This window comes from Pseudopodoces humilis, chromosome 1 (assembly GCF_049639895.1).
Source record: "Pseudopodoces humilis isolate 2021_Gansu_Grassland_sample_001 chromosome 1, ASM4963989v1, whole genome shotgun sequence".
Lineage (NCBI taxonomy): Eukaryota > Metazoa > Chordata > Aves > Passeriformes > Paridae > Pseudopodoces > Pseudopodoces humilis.
The window spans coordinates 52,719,186-52,733,412 of record NC_142200.1 but is presented as its reverse complement, the minus strand read 5'-3'; the positions used below and the strand labels follow the sequence as shown (position 1 = coordinate 52,733,412).

Here is a 14,227-nt window from a genome sequence, read left to right as displayed (position 1 = left end):
CCTGTATGACTGGAACCCTGTAATGAAGAGATTTTTTTACAGGGTAAGGACTAAGGAGAAGTACAGGTGACATTACAGTGGTTGTTGACTACCATATATGTGAACAAAGAGAAGTGGATGAGGTTCTCTACGGCTGGAAGCAGCTTCACATCTACAGGCCCTGGTCCTCAACTGCTACAGGAGGGATAACAAAGAAAGATAAAAGCAATTAAGGAGGTTCCTGAAGAGCATCAGTGACTTCCTGACCCAAGTGATAGAGGAACCTGAGATGCTCTGCTGGACCTCATACCACCAACAAGGAGCTGTTGAGGATGCGAAGGTCAAAGGCAACCTTGGCTGCAGAGAGCATGAGATACTGGAGTTTAGAAACCTGAGATGCATTAGCAGAGCAAAAACCAAGCACATTTGTCCTCAGATGAGCACACATTTGCCTCTTCAAAGGTCTGCATTGTAAAATCTGATGGGATAATGCCCTGGAGGAAGGGGATTCAATAAAGGTGATCATTATTCAAACATCATCTCCTCCAAGATCAAGAGGTCTATCCCCATGAAGTCAGGCAAAAATGCCAGGAGACCTATGTGGATGAACAAGGAGCTCCTGACTTAATTCAGACACAAGAGAAAAGCATACAGAGGGTGGAAGGACAGACAGGTAGCCAACTAGGAATATGCAGTTAACAGAGCCAAAAGCCCACCTGGAATTAAATCAGGCCAGAGATTTCCAAGGCAACAAGGGCTTCTATAAGTGTATGGATAAAAAAAGGGAGGACTGGGTAAAAAAGTGCAGAATGGGGCAGACATTGCTCTTGTGACAAAAGGCAGAGGTCCCAAATGCTTTCATCACCTCTGTCTTTACAAGGAACAATGGCCTTTCAGGAATCTCAGGCCCAGAGACCAGAATGAAAGGTTGGAACAAGGAAGATGTGTCCTCAGTTGAAAAGGATCAGATCAGGAAATATTTAAGCAAGTTAGACATGTGTAAGTCCACGACCTTGATGGGATACACCCCCAAGTATGGAGGGAGATGACAGGTGTCAATATGAGGCCTCTCTCAAGAATCTTTGAATACTCATAGAAGTGTCCAAAGACTGGAGGAAAGCAAATGCTGCTCCTACCCTTGAGGTCAAGGAAGACAATCCAGGGAACTACAATACAACCACCCTCATCTCAATGAGGTGACTGAACAACAGATAATGGAAATTATTTCCAGGCACATGAATTACAAGAAAATTATCAGGAATAGTCAGCATGGATTTATCACAGGGAAGTTATGCTTAACCAACAGTACAAACTTCTATGAGAAAATAAATACCTGGCTTGGTGATGGGAAAAATAGTGGATAGTCTACTTTGATGTTAGGAAGGGTTTTTAACACTATCTTGGATGCACAGTGAAGGGGGAATTGCAAACTGTCTGAGTAGCCAGTCTCAGAGAGTGGTGATCAGTGAAACAAAGTCTAGTTGGAGGTCACTAACAGTGTATGCCAGGAGTTCATACTGGGTCTAACTGCATTCAAAATCCTGGAACATCTCTCATACAAGGAAAGGCTGGGAGATTTGGAGCCTGGAAAAGGCTTAGGGCAGTAATCTTATCAATGCATTCAAATACACAAAGGGAGCTTGTGAAGATGGGTCCAGGGCCTTTTCTGAGTGCCCAGTGACAGGGCAAGAGGCAACTGGCACACACTGAAACACAGGAAGTTCCCTCTGAGCACCAGGAAACTTTTACTGTGAGAGTGACCAAGCAATGGTACAGGTTGCCCAATGAGGTTGTAGAGTCCCCCCCATTGGAGCTGTTCAAAAGCTGTCTGGACAAGATCCTGGGCAACCAGCTCTGGATGAACATGCTTGGGCAGGGGTGGGGGTTGGACCAAATGACCTCCAGAGGTCCCTCCCACACTCAACCATTATGTGATTATGTGACTGATATGTTAAGATTCACTTAAAAGAGTAAAGACACTCCACCATATTCCCTCTGTTTTTATTATTCTTATTTCTTCCAAAAATAGCATAACAATGTGTTTTCAAATGAAATTTGATACAAGAAATCCAACAAAACTAGCTTTGACGCACACAAATTTCAAAGAAACATTTCTGTACTTCTAAAGAGTCATCGTTTTTAGCTAGTTTCATGAGTACTAATTCTAGCAGACAAGAACATTTTATCTTAATCTCAGCAGCAGAACTGACATATTCTACTGCTTCAGTGAACATTACAGGTGTTCTTCTAGACAATAAAAAAAATAGGAGTCGTGAAGGAAAGAGTACAACCCAATTACAGGGGGAAAGCAATACAACTAAAAACTCATATAATTTGAACATGTAAGTTTTAACAGAAATGTTCTCTTCTAGGTTTGCTATAACGTTTCAAAATACTCACGTACCATCATCATTTCATCTCTATGTTAAATCTATTAGCCAACAGCAGCCATCAGCTACTGTTAGCCCAAAATGGGAGAGAAAAAACATGAAGTATTCAGGCCTTCTCAGTCATGGGTGGCTACAAGCATATGGAAAGTCGAGCAAACACTGTACAGAAATCCCTATGCCAGCTCTAAGAGATTAACAAGCAGTTATGATGGTACTTAGGCACAGTTCTGCCTACTGGTATAATTTAATTGCATTCCCAAACAAAATATGTGGCTTTAATTTGGGGATTGTTACCCATAGGTACAAGAATGTGTATGCACATACACAGCCCTCCCTTCCTGAGGGAACTGCTGGTATCCTCAAATATTACACAGGCTCCCCTTTTGGTTTATGATCCATGACATGACCATGTTTTTAATGCCGTAAGACTGCAATGAGGTCCCCATCACCACCAACAGCTCATCCTACTGCCAAGCCCATTTGGAATTCTATTAAACAAGAAAGAAAGGCATCCTAAGATCTATCTAGTAAGTTTCAAGAACCACTAAAACTATTGAAAAGTCAGGAGAGTCTTTAATACAATAAAAAAATGTTCAGTAATCCAACTTAAGCAGCTGTTACTGATAACCACACAGCCATATTTGAAAAACAAAGTAGAGATTTGAAGCATTAGAAATTGAGTACTTTCAGAGCAGTTTTGTACAGAACAAACTTATTTAATCTCAAAAGCACCATGAAGTGACACTACATATCAGCAAGCAGGAAAAAAAAGAACATCATGGGATTTTACCATGTAAACTACACCATGAATACCTCTAAGGTAGATTTACAATGCAGGCTTGAGCACAGCACAGAGGTTCTCAAACTGACTCAGGTATTTTTTTTGCTCTGCATGCAATGTAGACATACCCTCTATGCTGTATAGATCTTATGACTTAACGGCAGAACACTATTTAGGCCCTCATTCTGCATTATCAAAGTCAATATTCTTCCATCAACTTCAGAAAGTGCAGGGTCAGGCTCATAATCACGAACGTACTTCTACAAACGAAACATTTCTTTCTAACAAAGTTATGTGAGTTCAAACACAGGTTTTGAGAGCATGCAGATTGCTTACAAATGCTTAAAAAGACTGGTTCAGAATCTTTCTTATATATACACACAGAAGTCCATCTGTCACAGACAGGCAATGTAACTCTGAATCATGAGCTTCCCCTAGGTTTTGGTAGTGTCCTGCACACGTCTGATAATTAAAAAATAAAAAATAAAAAAATAGTTGCCACCATGGATTTCTGATCATTCCATCTTGCACATGGATATGATCTCTTCTTGCTGCATCCAGTAACTGAAGTTTCATGGTTGCTTCTCAAACGCAAATACCAAGTAAATACCTAAAAAGAAAATGGGAATATTTAAAGTTTCAGCTTTCTTGGTGACTCAACTAAGTTTTCAAAATGTAACCAGGTTGATATTATGCCCAAATAACCTGTTAGCAATTATTGAAATTACAAAAGATTTTATGATTTTCCAGTGAGTAACTCTAGCATTCTACTCCAGCATGGTTTTACAGAAATGTACACAGTTTTGTACATAGTTTTCAGAAATGTGAATGAAATTCATAAATTACTGTGCCATTCTACATACAGTGAACATTCTTTAAACTTAACTCATATGACTTTTTATGTGCTAGTGACTCCTTCATATATGCAGTAATGGACAATCAGGGTTAAAATTATTGACTTCATTTTTAATTGAAAAGCAAATAAACCCATGATACATATTATCAATTTTAGTCTTTTAAATTTTGATGGACAAAGATTAAATTATAGCATTTTTTCAAGTCCAGAACAGTATGATTCTATTAATGGATACTCGTACAGTCCATACCAGCACCCTTGGAAAATTCTTTATTGGCATATAATCAATGCCAGATGTTCCTGTGCTCCATACCAGACAGACAGGTTAAACCACTTAGTTGAGACCACAGGTCTAATTAAACATTTACAGATTATCAGACATTCCTCAGCAACAATGCAAAGTTCCATGTAAGAAACAAGCTGTGCTTATACTCTTATCAGAAGCTCAATACTCCAAATGTTTCTGGAAAAATAGACTACTTAGGAAACACAGTAATCACTAAATTTTTAAAGGTATATATCTTTTTTTAGGTATAAAAAGGTATAAAATTATATAAAAAGCCCCTCAAGTAAATAATTGAGATAATACTTCTAGATTGCTGGAATTTATGTCTACCTTATAATTCACAGATTCAAAAATTAGATCATAATTTAAGAAAGCAGGGTGAAGATTTTTCTCACCTGTGAAGTAAACAGCATTTTTTTGTTTTTAAACTACTAACACAACCAGTATAATGGCCTGCAAAAATGCAAATTCTGGTTGGCTGCACTTACACATTTCCCTCTCAATTTCTTGCGATGTGCACACTACATAATCTACACACAGACATTTTGAATTACACAAATAACATCTTATTATATTTAGAATCTGGATTTTCTTCCATCACCAACAGGCTATTCTACACACTTTTCTAAGCAGTCATTCAGTCAATACTGTTTTCAAAACCATTACTTACTTGTTGCTTCCCATTCAGACTTACTCAAGGTTCCCTAGAAGGGGACAAAAAAAAAAAAAAATACAGTTTCAACAAAAAATAAGGAAACAATAAAACACTGATTTAGCTCCATCTTTCACTGACCAATATCTAACCACCCACCCTGACTGGCTATTCAGGGGCAAGAAAAGCATTACTGTAGACCACAGATATTTATAACTCCACTAACTATGATGGTCTGGAACTGGGAGACCCCGATAATGGAACACACCTAAATTGAATAGGTACAGGAGAATGGGCCTCTGCATGCAGAGCATGCCTCTGTCCATTACCACACACCAGCATGAGCTGACCTGGCTCCTGCTGCTGCTCAGACTGAGATGTGCAGCAGTCAGGAAAAGGCCCTATACACCATGGTGCTGCCACTTCCCTCAGGAACACTGCCTGCCTCCACGCAACAACACCCCACAGCCCACGGAAACTCTATTTGCAAGAGACTAACTCTCACTCTTACTCACACATTCTGGAAAAACAGCCTGTCTTCCAGCCTAGGAAACTCACAGCTCAGCTGATCAGATGAAAGCACGGCAAGTTCGCAAGCAAATAGCTGCTGCCATTTACCCCATCAATTAAGAAACGTAAGGCAATAACAATAAGCCGATTTTCTGCTCTACCCACTCCATCCCCATCCAAGGAGTCCTCACTGGGGCCATAATTTAATTTATAAGCTACCCACTGACCAAACCTGACCAAATGGTTCACCTTTTAAAACAGCACTTGGCAACAGACATTTTTGGTCTCTCTTGTCATTCTCATCTTCTTAAGCCTATTTCTTAAATATGCTTAAAACAAACATTTTTCTTGTTAAAATTTTTTGAATTTCAAATGTGGAGAGCAGGTTTCTTTTCTCTCTTGATGCAGAATTTTTATATATGCAGTAAGTGGACCACATCTTCAAGAATCCATGAACAGTAGATGAATCAATGATTAAAACAACCAAAAAACCCAAGCAACAAAACCAAGTGGAAACTTTAAGCTGATCACCTTCATATTGTACTGATGAAAATGGAAAGAATGATTTCAAATACAGTGTTATGAAGAAACCTTTGAAGTCTCCTATCAGAGGATTGGAACTAATGCTTTAAATCAGTATTGTGAAGATCCAGAATATAAGAAGATTCCTCAAATTAAGAATAGGTAGAAAGAACAGCTGTCAAGTAAGATGGAAAAATATCCTTTCACTTCTCATTATTACAGATTTCTTAACAGCTACCAAATTAAGTGAATTAGATTCTTTGAGTATGGGATATAAACTAGATGATCCCCTCAGCCCTGCAGCTCTACAATTTTTCACATGCAAAGAGACACTCATACCAACTTCACTAGAGTTGAAATGAAGAAGGCACCACAGTATGAAAGATCAGGACCTCAATTTTAAGACACCATTATCTCAAGTGAAGTACAAAGGAACTTACCAATGGTAACTTTGCCTTGCCATCTTTGATAAACTCTTTTGCATGCTCATAATCATCAGGTTTATCAGAAACAAGCCTGGAATCGCCAAGTGTAGAATATGGCTGGAGAACATAGAACAAAACATTGAATAGTGAGATAAATTAATCACATGAAGTAAAGGGTTTGTCACAACACAGTCCATGACAGAGGTCAGTAAGTCTTAAAAATATTTTAAATTTAGGTCTCTCCTTTATAACATTCTCAGGAACAGGTCTGATATTTCCTACTTACCAGAAAATCTGCCACCCAAGAATTATAAATGAAGTTTTATCCTTATGTCTCTAAAGCAGGGGAAACAGATAACCATGAACACTCTCCTTCATGTACAGCTCATTATGAGCATTACCCAGATATACCTTCTTTTAGAAGAGCACCTATACCAGCATCTCTTCAGCAGAAGTACTAAGAAATGGGCAGCTACAATTTCAAGCAGAACAATTAAAATGCTTCAATAAGACACAAGCTGTAACAGAAGTATACAACAGGTTCTTCAAAACCAAGATGTACTTATTAAGGATCCCAGTCACTAGTGATCTGTGTAAATAAATTTGATCATAAAAATTTGGTCCTCAGCTTAAGTGGCCACTACCTTAAGACAACTTTCCTAAGAAGGAAGATGGTAAGTCAGAGGCTGTGTCTCTTCTCTATGACACTGCCAGTGTGAGCCCACACACAGCACCATCACTTTTAGAGTCAACAAGTACAGTCAAGTTGCAGGCTGTGACTCAGCTGAATAAGTCACCAATTACTTGATTTGAGAGTTTTCTGCTGAAGAATTCTACTGTTTGAGGGAGGAGGGAAGCACAGAGAACTAAAAGTAAAACCAAAACCTCAGAGGTAGCCTGGAAAAGCTTCTCTGAAGCTGCTAAAGTTATCGAGGATAAGAGCCTGAGGATAAAAAAAAATGCAAAAACACTGGGCAAAATCATACACTCAGTTATAATTAAGTACCATTTTCTTCTATGAACACAGACTGTCCTTTTACTCCTACAGAGACTCCTTTATTTATTTTCAGTCAATATTCCTTGCACAAAGATCCAGATTTCAGTCTCTCTGCTGAGGAAGAAATGGATTACAGCCACCACTATCTGACACTTGGTATGATTCTTGGGCTTCTGTTTCCTACTTCACAAGAACAGAAACTTGCCTCATTATTGAAATATTATCTTCAAAATCTGAATCATCTATTGGGTGGGACCTCTGCTGGACCAAGAGAAGAGTGTGAGGAGGAAGGACAGGGAGAGACAAAGTGTTACAAACAGACTACAATCCCCCTTCCCCCTGCAGAGGAAGGGAGAGAAAGTAGAAAGGTCAGGAGTGAAAAAATGAAGCTGAGCCTGGGAACAAGCAGTGGGTGGGACAAAGGTGGTTTTAGGTTTTCAGGTTTCTCACTCTTCACAATTTTTTTTTTTTTTTGCAATGAATTAAATTAATCTTCTCCAAGTTCAGTCTGTTTTGTCTGACAATAATTGCTAAGCAATCTCCTTGAATTTATCTTGACCCACAAGGGGTTTTTTTTCTATTTTCTCCTCCCATTCTGTTGGGAAGAGGGAACGAGAATCCAGGTCAGTGAGTGTCTGGCAGCCAGTCAAGGTCAACAACCAGAGTCACACTTTCAGCCCCAGGAACTAAATGCCTTCTTACTGGTAGCCCTTAATTAACTGCAAGATGTTCACAAAGGGAATTTCAATTACTGCACAAAAAAAACCCCAAGATGTATAATGCTATTAAAATCAAACAAGTCAACTCCAAATTTACCTCCAAGGCCTGCATTCTCCTTAGTAGCATTTTATGCTCCTCATTCTTAATTTTTTCTTCATAGAATTCCCGAAATGTCATTTTGTAGACTAATTTCATGCCATGCTTCTTTGCCATTCTGTCAAAATAATAAGCTTAATTAGGGAAGCTGCAAAATTATTGTAGCTTTATTTTCAAAGGAACAATTTTAAGCCACAGTGACATCTTATGGTATTCACTAGGATTACTTTTTTACAACTTTTTTTCTTAGTTAAGACATTTAGATCAAACAAGCTGCAGTACCACCAGAAACTACCTTTTTTTTTTTTTTTTTTTTAATTAGGACAACAAAAATCTACACAGAAATAATTTACAAAAATTTTAATAGAAAAGGTCTCCTCTCCCAAAACACAGAAGTTCCATGCGGACTTCCAGAAAGACTACACTTTTCCCTGCAGTATCTACCATGTATACTATAAATACTTCTAGAGAACTTCTTTCTATTGTATTTAGTGGCTTACATCTCAATTCCATGTAGACATTGTGGGCACGCAACACTGAAGTTACAGCTGTCAGTGACAGATCCTGTTACTTTTCACCAACAGCTACAAATTAAGCTCTTGAATAGACTTGAAGGGAAAACTTAATACTGTTTAACCATACTGAGTTTGTATGGCAGAAAAAACCCAGTATGGAAAGGTTTATCTGTACCTCAGGATACAGCTGGGAAAACCAAATCTGAGGTCACAGAGAGGTAACAGCAAAATACACCCTTACAGATGAAGATCATTTAGAGGAATAAAAAAAGTCACCATAGAAAAATCCTATGAACATCTAAGGAAAGATGAAGAAGAAAGAGGCACCATGATGAAGATACACAAGAAAGCTTACTGAAAGACTAAAAAAGGGATAGAAAGAAACCCCTCAAAAAGTTACAGTTAAAGAAGGAAAAGCTGACAGTTCTAAAGGTTTGCTGTCAGATCCAATGTATCAGATCAGATGTTCCTCGTGAGACATAGTTTAAGTCCTTACAGCTTCTGACCAGAGGACCTTCAACAGAGTTCAATGGACAGATTACAGTTGTGGATGGAAAAGCAAGAAATCTCTGTATTTGAAGCAACAACAAAAAATTAAGAACTGGAAAATATAGTAAGAAAGCCAAAACATAATTATCTGCAAGCATTATGCAACGACACATCAACTAAATAAGTGTTTATTATGTTCCACAGCTTTTATTGTATGATGAATTTAAAACTTAACTTACTCTTCCAGTAAGGGAAAGTAAACCAAAAACTCAGGGACATCAACCACTTCTTCCAAGTGAAAATCATACTTGCAGCCAAATAAGGGATACTCTCCCTTCTTTTCAAATTTTACATTGTACACATCGTTCCCAAATGAATTTGTTTCTGAAGCTTCAAGTCTCTTTCTATAGAATGAGACATAAACAAACATTCATTGACCAGTATTTAACAGGCAGAGAAAACTACACATAGGAAGCCTGAAAGTAATACTTTGCTCCCAGTAATACTCAGTGATCTCTCTAGTTTCCCACTTCCCTTATCTCATAAAGCAATGAAACAATGAAATGAAGCAGCATACTGGGTTTTAACAGGTTATCATTCCCATACAACATACCAAGGACTAAATGGACCTAGAAGATGAACCTTAAGCCCGGACACACGGATAATCTATATGGACAAGACAGGCTTCTGGAAACAACCATAAAACCTTGACAGTTTTTCCCCAGGCTGTGGTCATTTTGACACTATTGAAGTCATGACAGAAGGATGAAGTGTATGAAGACCTATACTCTCCATCAGAAGAACCATGAGAAAGGAGACAAGGGTTAGTATTGCTTTACTATCAATTGAGTCAAGTTCATGAGTGAGATTTTTTTACTAGAATCCAAAATTGTTGCAGAAAAATTGCTTCTGTTTGTACGAACTTATTGGAGCACTGCAAGAACATCTATCACTTAACTATACTTCACAGAATTTTGGAAGACTAACAGGACATAAGAATACTTACACAAGTTCAAAGCTATTTGGAGTTGTGCCAATGAAATAACCTCCAGGAGAGAGGTTCCCGCAAGCATTTTTAAGCATCATGTCAGCCTGCTCATACGTCTCAAATGAATAATGGTAAACAAATTGACAACTGCAAATGTCAAAGCGCATGTCTGGATCACTGTACTTGGAAGACAAGAGATCCTGCAACAGATAAAAAAGAAAACTACAGAAACAAGCATAATTCACTTAAATCTTCTAACAAATGTTCTACTTCAGTTATTCTTTGAATTCTCTTAAGTTTGTCCTTTCAGCTCCCATTCCAAGTTCAACAAAGACAAGATGAAAAAAACAAGAGCAAGAAAAAGCTCTCCCCTACACAGAAAACCATACACAACATTTAGAAACAACAAGAATACACACACATTTCAGAGTTATAATGTCCTCAAATTTTTTCATGTTGTCAAGCAACACTGCTACACCTGAAAGACCAAAACCCAGGGTTAGTTAACTTATAGTTTCCAGAAGTATTTTATTGCTGGGGTTTTATAACTGGCCACCATTTGGCTGGAAAAAGCTCTGTAATAAAATTAATCTGAGTTTACTAAGTCTCTGTAATAAAAACTGACCCATTAAACATGCACTTGAGAGGAGAAGGGGTTGTTTTAAATATGGTAGTTTGCCCTGCCCAGCAAGTTGTATTGTCTGTATTCTCACCCATGTTCATCACCAATGTACTCCTCCCCATCCCAGACCAAGTAACTAAAATCTGAAGAACCTGTAGCTCTTGAAATTTGTCAGATTAAAGCTTGCTTTGACCCTGTACTCAGCAGACATAGAGACAGACATAGGAAAATGAGAAAAAGAGGTGGGCAGAATTAGATTTTGCAGGATATACAACATTCATGATAGAGATCAAAAATCAGGGAAATTAAGTTTTGTTTACAAGGACAGACAGAACAAAGCATGCAACAGAAAATGCATATGCATCTAAGACTGAGCTGTAATAGCAACATGAAAATATCCCTTTCTTTCCTGGACAAGTCTCTCTCCTCTTCCCCCACGTCAAGAGAGATGACATGAACCTGCAACAGACTGTTTCTCAGAAGAAGGAAAGGCAACCAAGAATTCAAGCAAACAGCCCTTCATGCAAGGCTGAGAACAGGTTCAGCTTTTCCACAGATATGCTGGAACCCGGCAGGTTCTGTCTCAGCCTCCACCAACAGGGCACTCTCAGCCTGCACTTCTAGGAAGCAAAAGCAGTTCTGGTTAGAAGACTGTCTCCTAAGCCTCAGCCACGCATTCACCACTGCCTCCAGACAATCAAAGAAACCTGCTCTACCACACAAGTTTCAAAGGTACCTATTACAGTAACTAAAATATCACTAGAAAGAAAAAATTCCAAGTGTACAAGTCAAATCAGAAAACGTCCTTTATTTATCCCAGCATTCAAAATAATTCCAACATCCCATGTTGTCTCACAGAACTCCAAAGCTGAACAGTCATTCTGTTCCCTGTGTGGAGTAAAAGATAGTGAAGCACCAGATTTACTATCTGGAAAAGACATTCAGGCTTCAGGAATGTTACGCTATACAAGAGCAGCAAAATACACCCAACTACATCTTAAGCAATCTTCCAGTAACCCCTATGGCTGATTCTCCGGGCAGTACAATAATCCTACCTTAAAAATATATATACCCAAAATGTTACAGCACTACCATAAAGAACATTAAATCTCAAAAATATAACAAAGCACAGGAACTGTACCTTGGTACTATCTGCTTGTATGAATTCTGCATCAAAAATATGTTCATTATACCGACATCGGGATTTCATTTCTTCATAGCGATGCTTGCATTGTTGCACAGATATGTCAGCAATGTCTATATATGGAAAGACAATAAATATAATAAATGAAATTTTTAAAAGTGTGTACACTGCTCTGCAGACAAGAAAATTTGAATGATTACTGGAACACAGAAGGTAAAATATGGTAGAATAAAAAAAAAAATATCTTCAGTTCCATTAAAACAGCTCAGCTCCCAGGGATTCTTCATATTCTTAAAAATATAAAAGATGTTGAAATGCAATTATTTCTGTTACATCATGGGATTTTTTTAAAAAAATTCTAAGACTGCTTCTTTTTCAGTTATTGAGCCTCTGAGAATATGCAATAAATTTACCTAAGAACTTTGTAAGTAAATTGATTGTGTTTGAACACTGTCTACTGAATAACGCAAGAAAGAACTGTAAAACATGAAGTACTCAAAATAATTCCCCCTGAAAGAGTTTTAGATAACTTTAGTACCTAATTAAATTTGGAGTTAAGTAATATTTCCTCTGATTATACCTGGAATACTTTTTGAGAAAAGGGAAGATGGTATCATTCTCCCAACCTCTAAGCCAATTATTCAAACAAGATTTTTTTTTTTAATCAGTTTTCAGCTCTTCCCCATTTCTGAGTGTGAAAATCTTTAGTTGATTGTAACACCCAAGACCATTTTTTCCCATAACATTAGGGGGTTTATTTGTTTTTTTTAAATGCAACTCTCCTGTATGCATTTCAGAACAATTAAAAATACTATGGGAGACGAGATGTGGGAGAAAAGACAAAATAGAAAATGTTAGTCTTTTCCCCAGGGCCACATTTTGCCTAGGGCAACCTGTGGTAATACTGTTTTTCTTTAGTGATATTAGTTTTTACATAGGAGTTGAACTGAAAGCTAAATATTGATGATTCTTATATTTCTGCTGGCAATCAAGTCATATCTTCAGATTAAAAGACAAAATACAACTATTTGCACAAAAGGTGTTCAATTACATTCTTTGATTGATGGAAAAAAAATAATAAAATACTGGAGATGTACTTGGTTTCCCATAAAATCTGATGTACCTTCCCTAGAAAACTATCATCTCTTCTTACCAGTACAGACGAGTTTTTTAATTCTGCCTTTCTTCCATTTCAGTAAGTCTCCACCTTTCCCACATCCTAGATCCAAAACAGTTATATCATTCTTCTTCTGTCGTACCCGGTCTATGAATTCACCTAAAAAAGTAAAAAACAGGAGCATATAAGCACATCTCTGCACCTAATCTCTGCACTTGTATTGCACCTATAAACCTAAAGAATCAAAAGGGGTTGAGAATTTTAAAACACCTCAGACCTTACTTTGCCTATAAATCTTCTTAATATTACAAATTTAAATCTCTTTTCTTTCAAGAAGGATGAAAGGAACCACAAACTTTTAAAACTATGGAGAAGACAAGTATTTTCTGTGCTTAATATGCTCTGCATGTAACTTGACTGCAGCTCTGAACTGTTTCCCTGGCTAAGGCAAAACTGCACATGGCTAAACAGCCACCCTGTACATGAGGAGGGAAACAGGGTTCCCTTTCATTAGCATTATAATGAAGGCAGATGTTATTTGAAAGTATGGGAAAGCCTTTTGCAAAAAGAAAAAGCCAATTAAATGCATCAGCCATAACATCTCCTCCCAGTCACCTTAGAAAAATGCATAATATTTTTCACTTACTCTCCCAGGCCTTGCAATAACAGTACTACTCCTTTGCTTTCTACCCTACATACACCAGTTACATTTTTTCTTCTCTCTCCACGCTGTCTAGATTCTCTCTGCTCTGACTGATGTTGGCATATTATGTAAAACATATCAGTATGCTAGCAACTTTTCTTCACAGTAGGAGACATGAAATATGTTTTGATACAACTGCTATAAAGCCACACTGCTGAAATTCTTTATGACAGAAAGGCTTCAACACAGGCTTCAGGAACAGCTTTATAGAAATCTAAATATTGCTTCTAACTGCTCTGATACAACACAACAAAAAGCAGCATGCTAAGACAAATGGTGCCAACATCTCCTGGCACAGATCCCTCTTCATGAACCTGTGGTGCTGTGCTGATGATTCTTTTCTTTGTTGGCAGATATCTGACGGCTTTGCTTCCTCAATTTGGAATTAATTTGTGGAACAGCAGACTTTGCCTTTAAATAAAAACCTGCTGATTC

At 37.8% G+C, this 14,227-nt stretch overlaps 1 protein-coding gene across 2 annotated transcripts in view; it reads right to left on the bottom strand.

Annotated features, from left to right (window-relative positions):
- Positions 1-1,964: 1,964 nt before the first annotated feature.
- RNMT (RNA guanine-7 methyltransferase) overlaps positions 1,965-14,227 on the bottom strand; it is a 16,758-nt gene continuing 4,495 nt past the window's right edge. For both annotated transcript variants that reach the window (XM_014257016.2, XM_014257022.2), the window contains 8 exons: positions 13,126-13,248; positions 11,970-12,085; positions 10,225-10,406; positions 9,458-9,622; positions 8,215-8,332; positions 6,417-6,518; positions 4,963-4,996; positions 1,965-3,760 (listed from right to left, as the gene is read on the bottom strand). In XM_014257016.2, the coding sequence (XP_014112491.1) occupies positions 3,723-3,760; positions 4,963-4,996; positions 6,417-6,518; positions 8,215-8,332; positions 9,458-9,622; positions 10,225-10,406; positions 11,970-12,085; positions 13,126-13,248 (878 nt within the window). In that variant the 3' untranslated portion in view covers positions 1,965-3,722. The remainder of the gene's footprint in view (positions 3,761-4,962; positions 4,997-6,416; positions 6,519-8,214; positions 8,333-9,457; positions 9,623-10,224; positions 10,407-11,969; positions 12,086-13,125; positions 13,249-14,227) is intronic.